Source organism: Nilaparvata lugens, chromosome 10 (genome assembly GCF_014356525.2).
Source record: "Nilaparvata lugens isolate BPH chromosome 10, ASM1435652v1, whole genome shotgun sequence".
In the NCBI taxonomy this organism is placed as follows: Eukaryota; Metazoa; Arthropoda; class Insecta; order Hemiptera; family Delphacidae; genus Nilaparvata; species Nilaparvata lugens.
In genome coordinates, this window is record NC_052513.1 from 38,742,673 (window position 1) to 38,758,351 (window position 15,679).

General features: G+C 35.3%; 1 protein-coding gene across 4 annotated transcripts in view; it reads right to left on the bottom strand.

Moving 5' to 3' along the window:
• The window catches only part of LOC111053224 (potassium voltage-gated channel subfamily H member 8), a 322,102-nt gene that overhangs the window by 248,873 nt on the left and 57,550 nt on the right, over window positions 1–15,679 (bottom strand). For all 4 annotated transcript variants that reach the window (XM_039436822.1, XM_039436819.1, XM_039436820.1 and 1 more), the window contains one exon: window positions 9,471–9,552. In XM_039436822.1, the coding sequence (XP_039292756.1) occupies window positions 9,471–9,546 (76 nt within the window). In that variant the 5' untranslated portion in view covers window positions 9,547–9,552. The remainder of the gene's footprint in view (window positions 1–9,470; window positions 9,553–15,679) is intronic.

Here is a 15,679-nt window from a genome sequence, read left to right on the forward strand (position 1 = left end):
CTTCTTCTGTTTCTTCTCTCTCTTCTTATTCATTTTCTTCTCACGCTTCTCCATCTTCTTCCTCTTCCTCTTTAACTCCTTCTTTCTCTTCAACTCCTTCTTCCTCTTCTTTCTCCTCTCCTCTTTCTCTTCCTTACAATCCTTCTTCTCTTCTTCCCTTTCGACTTAGTTCCTTATCCATCTTCTTATCAATTATTGTCCTAATGTCATCTCTATTCTGTTCTCGTTTCTCTCTATCCTCATTTAATTACAAAAGTTCTCTTCGTTTCGTCTGTTCTAATACATTTCAAATCATCTTTCCAGCGGCTTTGTGATAGAGTTCTCATTTCTTAAGGATTTATTCATTGGAGATTAGTCTCATTAGGCTACCTTGTATATCTCAATCTTGTTGAGCTTGAACATAGTTATACCATAGAGAAACAATAGCGTAAGTAGATATCCCATGGTATAGGGAATTTATGTCGCAACTTTTACTGTTATCTCAAGCCGATTACTGTCGATTATTGTCAATTTTTACTGTTTTTTTGAGGTGATAGTGTATGAACGGCACAATTTGAGAGACTACCAGCGTCACACAACTGCATAGGAAAGAACCACGTGAACTATCGGCTTGGGATAACAGTAAAAGTTGCGACATAAACGCCCTATACCATGGGATATCTACTTATGCTATCGTTTCTCTATGGTTATACTGAGAGATAGGAATAGAATTGTTTTATCCATCAGCAATTCAATACAATATAAAATACCATTCAATTCCGTATACTGTAATACCATTTTGAATTTTTTTTGAATTTGAATGAATTTTATTTGCCAAAAACAAAATACAAAAAAGCTTTACAAAAAATAAATATAAGTATATGCTACTGCACTTAAACCAAGATACATACATTTATTTAATTAGATATAATAACGAAATGATATCCTTTACATTACAAACAATAGTTTTAGAATGAAGATTCAATTTATGCTCACATGCATAAGTACAGTAGGTGAGGCAAAAACACCGGCAAAAGGAAGATTCCTTGTGCGCCAGTGTGAGTCGTAAATCAGCTTAATCAGGGATGTAATATATAAACTTGAATCTAGCGTATGAAGTGTTCGAAAATATAATTTATAATATGAAATTGATTATTGTATAAAAGTCAACGATTGGAAATAATTCAAGTTTAGCCATGCCTCTTTGGCTCTTTTTCTGGGTTTTTTTGATTTGGTGTTTCTGAGTCCAAGCTTAATAGTGTATGATAGTCCCTATAAAATTTGGACTTACTAACACTAATACTAACTTACTTACTTGATACATTACTTACTTATTAATACCATAGAACACCACAATCACGCATTATAACGTGGACCACACTATAGATCAAATACTAATAATATTGATTTGTTTTCAAAATTATCTTGATTGTCATACCTACTATACAATTTCTATTGTAAACTTCATACCTAAGCATACTCAAGTACATGCCATCTACTGGAACCTATTTTGAGCAGTGAGTAAAAAGGCGTCAACGCATAATGGCGTACTATCAACCAGGAGTATTATCATAGAGAGAAGATAGCATAAGACGATATCCAATGGTATAGGTAGTTCATGTTCCAAATTTCAAGCCGATATTTTCAACTCAAGCCGATTACTGTCGACTACTGTCTATCATTACTTTTTTGTTGGGCTGGAAGTGTAAGAACGGCAAAGTATTGATTGATTGATTGATTGAGTACTTTATTTATGTAGATTACAATATATACTGGCTTATACACTTATATACAATAGCTTACAATACAGCAAAGTTATAGATGAATTTACATAATATAGACTAAGAAAATAACTATGGAACTGTATATGATATGAAAAAGCAATTTGTAATATAATAACTATAGATAATAATCATATTGTTATGCATCTACATAAATTGGCGGAGCTTTGGACATATCAATGTCCATTCTTTGGGAAGAATATTAAAAATATCCTCCCCACTAACTCTCTACCAAAACGTTAATTTCGTTATTTAAACTAAGGATTTATTTATTAATGGAAATATTGTAAAAGTTTTAATCAATATGAATATTGAAGAGAAAAAAAAAACAAAAAATTGATAAAGTAAAATAATTATATAGGTAGATAAGATCAAATAATTGATTAATAAAATGAAGTAGGCTGAAAGTAGATCAGGGTTATCAAATTTCAGTAATATACAGCAGTATGCAGTGGATAATTGAAATAACATGAGTTTATATAATATATATATATATACAATTCGTTCTATAACATGGTTTAAAGGTTTATATTGGTGGATGGGTGAGGGATGGTTGTCATGTGATCGTTCTAGGGCCGGACAGTTTCAGTCATTTGTTCCAAAATATGTTTTTTTAAAGTCAGGTTGAAGCTCGCTCGGCTCTCGATAGACCTGATAGAAACAGGAAGTGTATTCCATGCACGACAGGCACTGACTAAGAAGGATTTTGTGAAAATAGTAGTTCGATGATTGGGTATCCTTAAAGTACTTTCTCCGGTTCTAGTAAGTGAAGCATCTATCCTCCTACCTTCAGAGACAAATTTGAAATCATCTTTAAAATAGTTCGGATTACCGTATTTCAAGATATCTCTAACAAGCTTGACTATTCGAAAAAGCCTCTGATCGGGAAGCTTCAATGTTGAACTAGCAATGTGGGCTGGGGTGATATGATCATGGCGTTGGAGAGAGTAGACGAAACGTAGACAATAATTTTGGCAACGCTGTAGTTTATCATTCAGAGTGACTTGCATATCATTAAGAACAGAATTACAATACATTAAATGTGGGAAGATGAGAGATTGAACCAATAATAATTTAATGTTTCTAGGGAGGATATCGTGCATTTTCTTCAATGCATGCATGGCTGAGAATACCTTTTTACAAGTTTTGTTCACTTGTTCTGACCAGTCAAGAGTATTATTCATAATAATGCCTAAATTTTTAACTGAGCTACAGTAAGGAATGTCATTACCGTCTACACTAATTTTGTGAATCGATTCAAGGTCAATATTGTTTATAAGACGAGAATATCCAATTATAATGGGTTGTGTTTTGATGGGATTAAGCTTAAGGCCATTTTTCTTTGTCCATTCCACTATCGAATTGATATCCTGATTCATTATTCCAACTGTTTCATTAATTTTTGTTATGGGACAGCTTAAATAGATTTGAAGGTCGTCTGCATAAGTATGGACCTGGAGAATTTGATAATGGAAGAAAGGTCATTAGCATACAAAGTGAAGAGGAGAGGGCCTAAAATTGAACCTTGTGGTACTCCATGCATAACGTTTTTCCAAGTTGACTTTTTGTCACCGACAGATACACATTGTTCCCTACCTAATAGATAGGATTTAAACCAAACTAACGAGTTGTGACTGAAACCAAGAATAGCCAACTTATTCAGAAGGACTGTATGATCAACAGTATCGAATGCTTTAGAAAAATCAAATAGGGTGAGGATGGTGCATTTTCTTTGGTCCATAGCTAACCTTATATCATCAGTGACACGAAGCAGAGCTGTCTCAGTTGAATGGAATTTTCTAAAGCCTGATTGAAAGTTATGAAGCTTACTATTGTTGTCTAGAAATTTTACAACTTGAGCATGAATGAGTCTTTCTAGCACTTTGGACAATGCAGGTAAAATACTGATTGGTCTAAAATCCTCAACTTTATTGGGTGATGGAACTTTATTTAGAGGGCGAACCAGAGCAAACTTCCAGTTTTCAGGGAAAATGCCTTCTTCAAGTGACTTGTTGAAAATGTATGTAATGGTTGGTAAAACAGCAAATAACATCTTCTTGATAAATTTAATAGGAATTTTGTCTACACCCATAGCATTACTATGAATACGTTGAATTGCTCTGAAAGTGTCTTCTTCTGAGATTGGATGGAAATGAAATTGATCAGTGATTGGTAAATCTAAGTTTGTAACCTGCTCTTCAAGATCATCTATATGATTAGCAATGACAATTTCGTCGCGTTGGTTAGAGTGTGAAACGAAATGGTCATTTATATTATTCAATGGTAAGTCAATTTGTGGATTCGATTTCTGTTTGCCAAGCCCGAATTCTTTTATTCCCTGCCAAAGTGATTTAGAGTCTTGTCTATTGTTTGTCATAAACGAATTCAAGTACCTAATCTTTGAGTTCCGTAATTCCTGTTTAACCCTATTTCTAAGGCTCCTATACTCTATCAAACTGTCCAAGTCAAATGTCTTTTTAAATTTTCTATGTGCTTTGTCTCTACGTCCCATCATCTTAAGTATGTCTTCAGTCATCCACGGTACTCGTCGTTTTCTATTAATCCTCCTTGTCACATAAGGTGCATGTTTGTCATACAAAGTCAAAGTCCAATTCTCGAAAGTCTTGACCATGTCATCAACTGAGGGTAATGCTTCAATTTGATGCCATGGAGTCTGAGCCACATCAGTCAGGAAGGCGGCTTCATCAAGTTTTTGAAGTCTCTATAAGTGATAATTTTCTGTTCTGGCTTGGGTATCTTATGGGAAAGTACACAGTAGATCAAATCATGTCTAGAAATAGCTGGGACTGAGATTTGGCCTGCTTGAACAACCTCATTGGGATCACTAACAATGAGAAGGTCAATGAGTGTGTCTGATTCATTAGTATGATGAGTTGGATCGAGGATAAAATAGTCATGTTTAGGCATTGGAAAATTGTAGTCAGTTGAAAGTAGTCAAAGTTACGATTCGTCATGTTCAAGTTGGTGTTCATATCCCCCATAACTAGTATACGGTTATAACAAGGCATAAGAGAAAGCAAGGCATTTTCGAAATCTGTGAAATGACCTATTTTTGGTGGGCGATAACAGATACCAACGAGTAATTTATCATTACTAGATAAGGATAATTCAAGTAGCATAAACTCTGGTCTGGAACAATACTCTTGTTTAGATGTGATTAAAACTTTTGTTTTGATACCATCTTTCACATAAATTGCTACACCCCCACAAGCTTTATTTAATCTATCATTCCGGAAAAGATTATATCCAGGCAATGCAACAAAATTTGATGAAATACTAGGCTTCAAAAATGATTCGGAAATTCCGATTATATTGAAGTCCTGAAAACGGAAGATTGCTCTGAGTTCATCAATGTGGCAGCTGAGGGATTGTACGTTAAGGTGAGCAGCCTTGAAAAGTTTTTTGAAAGAGTGGAGCTTATTTGCTAGAAAAATACCTGCGTCATTATTACTATTATTGAAATAATCATACCTACTTGAGGGCGAGCGAGCTGACGTGTCAGTGAGAGGCATCATGGAAGCAGCAGACCAATCGTGAACCGACCTCAGAACGACACATGACGGGGGAAATGGGGATGAAACTGATAAAACTTAACCTAAATGAAAAAGTCTCTTGATTCGAGTGCATTCAGTATGCCTTGACAGTTCGGCTCCCATTCACTATTTAAAGCACTAGTTCAAAAATTCACTAAACACAATAAGATGTAGATGTGTGGAGTCTCGGTCACAATAAGATTGAGAAAGAACTGGTAGTGGGAGATCTGGTCCAAGTGGAGATAGAGCGAGTAGGTATCCAGTAGTGGAAGAATCGGGTCCAAGTGGAGGTAGAGCGAGTAGGTATCCAGTAGTGGAAGAATCGGGTCCAAGTGGAGGTAGAGCGAGAAGGAATCCAGTAGTGGAAGATCGAGTCCAAGTGGAGACAGAGAGAGATGAAATCCAGTAGTGGAAGATCGTGTACATAGTGGAAGATCGTGTACATGGTGGAGATAGAGCGAAATGGGATCCAGTAAAAACTGAAAAAGAGAAGAAGAAGCCAGCAGAAACACGAAAAATCTTTGAAGAAAGTTATCAATAGAGGAAAGATACATAATACAAGTGATAATGAATAATATTCGCATAAAATTGAAGAGGAATAGTATGATATAATGTGGGAAAGAATCGAATATTATATGGATAAATAATGGATATTATAATATAATATATGGATATTAGTAGAAGGTAATCAGATAGAAAGAGAAAAGGTAGAAAGATAAATAGATATAGAAAGAGAAATAAACATTTGAACATGCTGGATAGCTAGTGGAAAAATCACAGGGAAAATAATGATAATAATAGGGAAGATAAGAAGAGAAAGAAGGAATGTGGACAAATTGAGAAGAACTTATGAAACTGAACTATAGAATAAGAAATAGAACATCGCATTGTGATCTTGAATTAATCAAGGAGAGAAGAAAAAGAAGAAAAGAAAAAGAAAGAGAAGAAGAAGAAGAAGAAGAAGAAGAAGAAGAAGAAGAAGAAAAAATAAGAAGTTGAGGAGACGATGGAAAAAGTGCTAGACTATTTTAGATGAGTTTTAAATAGTATTGAACGGTGAAGTGTGAAAAATATTATATAGTATTAGAAGTATAATTAACTATTGGGAGTTGCAATAACGATAAAAGTAGTAAATTGAGAACTGTAATAGTTTAGTGATGAATGTCTAAGATAACGTTAAATGAAACACAGCCCCTATATAAGCATATGAACAGACTACCCACCCCTCTGCTCTATCAATAATTCTTCACACATTAGCTTCTATTGTTCAAGCAGTGGCAACAGTAGAAGATACCATTATATAGGAGATTACTATCTTTACCTATAGATTACATCCATATCTATAACATATGTTAATCATTCAATTTATTTGAAATTCAGCATTTCGAAAATTATTAATTATGGAGATAATTTTGGTAAGAGATGTAATAATTCTTAGTAAGAATAGAGATAATGATTCTCTAAGTACCCTCTGGAGTATAGTAGTTGATGCATTGAACGTAGTTTTGGGAATTAATATAAAGATAAATTATTAATCAGTATTAACAAATGTGGATCTCCTTAGTTTGAAATAATTGCCTCATATATAATCATAAAAGCAGGGGAAAGATTCATTTATAGAACAGAAAGCCAGCTCATGAAAAATGCCAAGGTATATCTACTGTGAAATGTATTAATACGAATTTCCTATTATTGTAGTGAAGGGCACCTTAGTCATCGAATCCTGAAATGATTTAATTTACCTTTATTTTCTGAAGGTCGGTCATCCTCTCGACTGTGTGGACCCTCTTGGATCCTCCCTCGCCGATAGAGATCTTGATCCTCCCGTCCGATGACCAGACATTCCTATGCCCATGACGGTCGGCCGCAGCGTTGAGGATCTTGAGACGCTCCGCAGTCAGATCCTCGCGAATGGTGACGCCGGAACCCTTCAGCTTCCTCTTAGCGTCGAAGATCATCTTCCTGGTCCGGTAGCTGCAGAGTCGTACTATGATGGGTCGGTCCTTGGGTTTAGCTTGCCCTTGTTGAGGTGGTTGACGCCTTCCAACGCGATGCGAGCGGTTGACATCCGCCAGAGTCACGGGCACGTTCAGCTTCTTGTTGAAGACATCAAGCGCCAGCAGGTCCGTGTCTTCTTTGTCACTCTCCGGGATCCCAAAAATACGAATTGAATGTCGGCGCCCGTATTGCTCGAGGTCGTCGACCTTCAGGTGACAAGACACCTCTAGCTCACGAATTCTATCGTGCAGCTGTTTGTTCTCCTCCTTCAATGCCTGAAGTTCCTCAAAGATAGACTTCACTGCCATAGAAACAGCATGATGCACAGTTTCCTCGATTTGCTGTCGAATAATTTGGAGGGTCTCTTCAGATAGTGATCCAGAAATAGCTGGCCCTGGCTTCGGAGCATTGACCTCATTCCTCGGCTCGCCTCTGTTCGGTCGACCCATCGTTTACCGTTAGGTGGATTTACACTTTTACAGGCGAGAAGGTAGACTGAAGAATTATGAATGTTTTTCCAAGATAAATAAAAAGAGTGTGAGTTGATCAAAAATATAATTTCACTATTGAATTAAGCTCGAGAAACTGAATAACTAGATGTATAATTTGAAGTGAATTGAACTGTATAACCCTACGAAATATCTGTTAGAAGACGGAGCTCCTGAAAATTTTACAGATATGGGACTCGTGGCAGTTGATAGAGCTTATCAATGACTATTCCAAGTATGAATTTAATCAAAATCGTTGGAGCCGTTTTCGAGAAAATCCCGAAAACCCCTGTTTTTGACAACATTTTCGCCATTTTAGCCGCCATCTTGAATTGCATTTGATCGAAATCGTTCGTGTCGGATCCTTATATTGTAAGGACCTTAAGTTCCAAATTTCAAGTCATTCCGTTAATTGGGAGATGAGATATCGTGTACACAGACGCACATACACTCATACACACACACACACACACACACACACACACACACACACACACACACACACACACACACACACACACACACACACACTTTTCGGACTCAGGGGACCTTGAAACTTATAGAAATGTAGAAATTGGGGTACCTTAATTTTTTTCGGAAAGCAATACTTTCCTTACCTATGGTAATAGGGCAAGGAAAGTAAAACAACTGCTACGATTATCGGCTTGAGTTAACATTGAAAATTGGAACATAAACTCCCTATACCATGAGATATCTTCTTGTGCTATATTTTCTCTATGGTATCATCAACTTCCAAGTTTAAAAATAGTATCACATAGTGAGAAAACTTATGGATCAACAATATTATCATTCTTATAATAACAAAATGTCAATTTTGTTTGTATACTCTCCAGAACAGAACGGTACACTGTACAAGCTCGAAGAATATAAGCTCATACAGTCATACTTTCACTTCACCTTTGAATAGGAGGTGACAAACCGCTGTGATTGGTCGAGAGTCTAGCACCGCCCACAAGTGGGCTGGCACATGGTTGACGTCATATTGCTTCCACCAATCACAACACAGCACTGTTCAGTAGTCAGTCGAAATCTGTATCACGGTTTAAGCAATTGTGAGAAGGCTATTTCTTATCAAAGTTAGTAGAGATGAACATTGAAATTACAGAGCAAGTGGGGTAATTCTTGCTCTAAAACTGATTAAATCTATCAAGTTGTAGAAATTAGATTATTTTTCTATAATTGATGCTATTATTTCATGAACTCAATTGTTTAGAAGTGAGAAACTTTTACCATAGAGGAAAGAAGCTATGTCATGTACCCTCTACCGCATGAGAATTCATAAATTAGATCGTATACTAGATATTATTTTTATCATGGATGATGTAATATTCATGAAGTAAGAGAAACCTGGGAATCGTTTTTGATTTCATTCAATTTTAGACCTTATTTTGCTATGATGAATGTGAATTTAGAATCATAAGGATTGAAATAGAAATAAAAATGAAAGATTTTTATTTTTCTTTCTATTTCTATAAAAAGTACAGGATAGAGATCATAAGGATTGTTTTGAATCAACCTAATTGATACCAAGAATATCATAGCTTAGCCAGCAAGGGAACACGATAATCGTAATTACCAAGAATATAACATAAGATCAATAAAATTAATAAGTTAAACCAAATTTTAGATGATTTTTCAAAATGACTCACGTGTGCCATCGAAACGTGTGGCTATAGTATCCAGAAACGTATTCTGAGGAGCTAATAGTCCTTTCCTAGCCGGCATCAGGTTCTGAAACAGTAGAAAAACATGTTTTTCTAAATAAAATTGATAATAACTTCAGTGTTTTCGGCAAAAACACTTGATGAAAAATCAATTTGAACTTAATAATTCAGCGTAAAATCCTTTGGTAATTCAATATATTTGACGTTAATTTTAATCTCAAATACAGTTGATGAAACATCAATTTGAACCAAATCTATATAAATATAATAGCGAAATGGCACTCACTCACTGACTGACTGACTCACTCACTCACACACTCGCAGAACTAAAAATCTACCGGACCAAAAACGTTCAAATTTGGTAGGTATGTTCAGTTGGCCCTTTAGATGCGAACTAAGAAATTTTTTGGTGATATTTCAACTCTAAGGGTGGTTTTCAAGGGTTTAAAGTTCTTTTAGCATGTATATTCTTCCTATTCCAATATCCTAAAATTATAATTGAAATGTCCATACCATATGTTAATATAGAACTATAATCTAGAGAGATTACCTCTTCGAAACAGTTGTTCTGGTAACTAAATTAAAAATTTTGTCAGGTTGGCATTAAGTTGAGTTGACTTTGTTAGGTTGGCACCAAGTTGAAGATTGAAATGCATTTATCCAGGACCTCCTAAATACCAATTTATCCAATTAGCCAAAATTAGCGTTTTCTCAGCTTTTCTGCGTTTCCTCACCTTTTTCAATAATTGATGGGAATTTATTTAAAAAAATTCAGTACACAGGTTTAACTGAGGTGGAAGAATTTTGTTCGCCAAAGATACGCCGATATAGTAGCAGGTGTTTTTCGAGATCAAATTGACATAATACGTTCAAATTCGGTACAGAGGTTCCGCTGAAGTCTACATGCAGGCGAGCGAAGCGAGCCCGCTGATCTCATTTTTGGACGATCCAGTCGGGGGTCCAGGGGGAGGAACCCCCTGGCTAGACGGATATGGCGAGCGAAGCAAGCCTGACGGCTAGTAATCTAAATATTTATCCAATTGACGTCAATTTTTTGTCAAATACAGTTGGTAAAACCATAGAGAAACAATAGCATAAGTAGATAACCCATGGTACAGGGCGTTTCTGTCGCAACTTTTACTGTTATCTCAAGCCGATAGTCCACGTAATTCTTTCCCGTGAAGCTTTATGACGCTGGTAGTCTCTCAATCTACAATAATCGACAGTAATCGGCTTGAGATAACAGTAAAAGTTGCAACATAAACGCTCTTTACCATGGGATATCTACTTACGCTATTGTTTCTCTATGGTAAAACCTTAGAGAAAAGATGACACAAGAAAATATCCTATGGTGTAGAACGTTTATGCTCCAATTTTCAATGCTCTCAAGCTGATAATCCTGTAGTGAGGTCCACGTTATAATGGCAGTGAGAAAGTTAGGAGAACAACGTTGCCGATCCTCTGTCTAGTCAATGCCTTCTATAGATGGTAGCTGATACAGGTTTATTAATGTAGTATAAATTATCCACTCACGTTTGAAATAAGCAAGTATATTTCATTAAGCAAGAAATTATATTTTTCAATAATTTAATAATGAATTTTTATGATTAAGATAAAATATTTTGTCAATAAATTATTAATTCTACGTTGTTGAAGGTGATCTGGCAACAGAGCAAAGCTAAAAAGAGATAGCGCTTTCCGCTTTGTTGAATGATAGACAAGGATAGCAATACCATTGCTAATCAAACAGTCTAGTCAATGCCTTCTATAGATGGTAGCTGATACAGGTTTATTAATGTAATATAAATTATCCACTCACGTTTAAAATAAGCAAGTATATTTCATTAAGCAAGAAATTATATTTGAATTTTTATGATTAAGATGAAATATTTTGTCAATAAATTATTAATTCTACGTTGTTGAAGGTGATCTGGCAACAGAGCAAAGAGATAGCGCTTTCCGCTTTGTTGAATGATAGACAAGGATAGCAATACCATTGCTAATCAAACATTGCCATTATTACGTGGACCTCACTATAGTATGCTATCAACTCCAGTGGTTCAGAACCCACTGGATGTGACGCTGGTAGTCTCTCATACTGTACCGTTCTTACATCTTCACCCGGCCAAAACAGTAATAATAGACAGTTTTAAACCGTAATCAGCTTGAGTTGACAAAGAATCGGCTTGAAATTTGGAACATAAAATACCTATACAATAGGATATCCCGTATGCTATCTTTTTTCTATGGTAAAATATCAACTTGAAACATATAATGTAGCCTGAAAATGTATTAACAATTCAAAAACTTATCCAAATTTGAAGTTGGGTGTTCCCCAATCACTTCCAGGCTACGTGCTAAGCACAGGCTCGCCTATAGAGTGAACAAAGTAAGGGTTTTAAGTCGCAAGTGTGCTTAGTTTGAGAGCTTAACTTGAAGCACATAGCAAAGCCTCGATCCAATTAAGACCTCACTGTCAGTATGGGGTCTCGCAGCTCTCTTCAAATTGTCAGCATTCCTTGAATTTGAAGCCATGTTGTTATTTACAAGAAGTGCTGACAAATTGCTGTGAATCCTTCTCCTATATGGGATTAACCTTTGCTTAAATTATTGTGATCAACGCGAGAGAGAGCTTTGCATGGATGCTGTAGGTTGTTGCGAAGGTTACTTACATTGATTAATTTGATGATGATGAATTCAATTTATTATTCTCCAAAATCATAAAATTTCAATCCAAGAAGTGTGAGATTGATTGATTGATTAATAATAATACTAATTAGTGAACTGGCTGGCTCAGGTCTTATCAAGTCTGATTTGTTTCATTTTGAGTTTAAGCCACCAGCTGATTAAATTCAGTTTTGACTGTGCAAACGGCCCTAAACAGAACTTGACAAACATCATCACTGTTTAACATTATCTGTTTAATCTAAAGGAATTTATAAGGACGCAAAAACCGTACGTCCAAAAATCGATGTGTGTGTAACTGGCTACACAGACCAAAAATGTTGCAAAATTTTGAAAAATATAATATCGTGTGACCTGGTTGGCTCAGGTCTGGTATTAGAGTTTTCAGGTCGCAACTGATGAATTTCAGGGCCTCTGACATGATCTAACGACTGATTTAGTAGTAATATTCTTCAATTAATATTCTCCAAAATCATAAAATCTTAATCAAAGAGTGTGAGATTAATTGATTGAGTAATAATAATTAGTGACCTGGCTGGCTCAGATCTGGTGGTAGAGTTTTCAGGTGGCAACTGATAAATTTCAGGGCCTCCTCTGACATGACCTAACGACTGCTTTAGTGATAATAATTAATCAGATTTACTCTTTGTGAATGGTTTTTCATCTTGTTCAACAATTTTTGCAATAATTTTCTAATGTTTAACCGCTTTTAAGTTGAATTTCTCCTAGAGAGAGATAGATCTAGACAGCAGTAGCCTATGTAAAATTATTGGTTGTTCGATAACTGAGTATCACGACTGTTGATTAAAATGTTTCACGTCTATGATGATGATGATGTTGTTGTTGTTGTTGTTGATGATGATGATGATGATTATGATGATGATGATAATGATGATGATGATAATGATGATGATGATGGTATTGAACGAGAATAACAGATGCATTTTAATCAATAACTGTTATCAGAATCTGTTATCAGCTAGCTCGGCCGGTAATTGAGCATTTCAGAGCCTGTTTATAGGCTATTAGAGTGCATATACGAGCATGTATCTATGTGACATGTGCGTGTATTATGTATAGGTGTATGCATTTATGATAGCTTAGTGTTGGTGCTACTATCTGAGAACAGTAATGCATGCTTGCGTGTATTTATAATGTTGGTGTTAGTGTATACATTCATACACTCTTCATTCTATAACACATTATTGTGAACGTTCTCTCCTTGAGAGTTCAACTTTTTCTCTTTAACTTTGGAGAGTCTACTAGACTACACCAAGTCTTCAATATTATTTGATATCCTCAATTTCCTCCCAGCTATTTCCCGGAAACTCCATTAAATTTGAAGATTTTGTCCGGTTCCAACTCAAATGGCCTTCTCACATAATACCGTTTTCTTATTCTCCGAACTCTGATCCTCCATACCTACTCAAATACTCACATTCTCTCTCGCTCACTCTCACTCTCTCTCTCTCTCTCTCTCTCTCTCTCTCTCTCTCTCTCACTCTCTCTCTCTCTCTCTCTCTCTCTCTCTCTCTCAATGTCAGTTTGACTTTCTGAGTATCAATTCTATAACATTTCTTCGTTTGGCATCTATCTCTATTCCATTGTAGGCGTAATAGGATGTAGAATACAGATTAATATTCTAGATCTTGGGAAGTCTAATTATTGTTTTCAACTGTGTGCATGTGTGAGTGAATGATGATCAAGTTACATTTTGTAATTTGATTTTAATCTTTTATTTGTATTTTTAGTCTAGAATTCATCAAATCAAATCAAGTTTCATTCAATATCACTTACATGACAAATTTGATTAAACAAAATAATGATATTACAGATCATTGAATACAATACTTTTTGCTTAAGAGAAATCTTGTCTGCAAACAGGAATGAAATACATTCAGAACTCAACTAAAAATGCTTATCTATAAACTCAAATGAAAATACTATTTTACATTTATTTCATATTTTATTTTGTATTCAACTGTTATACATATTAGTTGAGTTTTAGCTCTAAATTTCATTATCATCGACTTTTTTCATAGGCATAGTTTTGAATAGTGAGATAAGGTGTGTGTATTTTTTGGTTCAAAATTTTATAAAATAACTTGATTAATTCAATATGAAGTGATAATTGAGTGTTATATTTAAATTTAGTTTGGTGTTTTAATTTCTCCAAATTCAAAATTTTCAGCTTATATATTATTTTTGGACGAAAATTGAACTTGAACGTTTTACAGTATAAACATAACCTATTTTTTGGACATGCTATTAATTATCAAAATTTGGGAATGGAATAGTTTCGGGCCAAGCCTGTTGTACCTTCCTAATCATATTTTCATGATTTGTAATTGTATCCACGAATAAATGAATGAATGAATGAATCTCTATTTAATATTCATTTTCGTAAAAATGTATTTTGTATTGGTTATCAATTTGAAGTTTAGATTTCCTGTTCATTTTTCTTATTTATTATAATTTTGATTTTGTTATCTTAGTATTAATTTGTATGAAATGTAAAGGGTTTTGTGGCAGAGAGAACCTGGAGTCCCAACTCCGCCCTTAATAAAGGCAATTCAATCAATCAATCATTCTCTCTCTCTCACGAGATTGACTACAAATTATTAAATTTGATTCTGTTGTTCCCTTAGAATTGTTAATCATCATTTAATTTTGAATTGTAAAGTATGTTATTATTTTTATTTAACTTATAATCGTGGGTTAAATGGAAGAGGGGGCTTTTATTGTCACAATTTCGCCCACATCACTTTTATTGTGAAGTGTAAATAAAAGTCAATTATCTATCTATCTCACTCACTCTCTCACTCACTCTCTCTCTCTCTCTCTCTCTCTCTCACTCTCTCTCTCTCTCTCTCTCTCTCTCTCTCTCTCTCTCTCAATTCACTCTCATTAACTTCTCCTCTTCCTCGAAGAAAGTGTTCAACTAAAACTCAAATAATCTCCTCACATAGTCTCCTTCCCTCATACTCTTATACCCTCTCATGATCCTCACATATCTTCTCAAATACTCTCATTCTCTCTCTCTCTCTCATCTCTCTTCCATTCTCTTCTTCTCCTCCTCCTCCTACAAGATTGTATCCGACTAAAACTCAAATAACCCCCTTACATGCTTCCATACTCTCCTTCTCTCATACTCTGATACTCTCTCATACTCTCTTTCTCTTATGCTCACACACTGCAACCTCTTGGAAGATCTGAAGAGGCAGGGATATGAAATTGGACTTGTCCGTTCTCAAGAATCTAGACATCAGATGAGCAGTCTACAGTCAATAGACCTCTGGCCACTCTAAATATCTCCTCTCTGTCTATGCTTCATGCTACTGCTCAAGCAAATCCCCATCTCTCTGCAGTCAGATTCACTTCATACTGGCAGTGTCGGTTGAATGGGCAGATTTGGAGTTATTCATAGGGTAAACTGACATTTTGAGATATAGTTAGATTTTCTTCAAACTGTCGGAATTGATTCAATGAGAAGCTTTGCAGCTATTTAT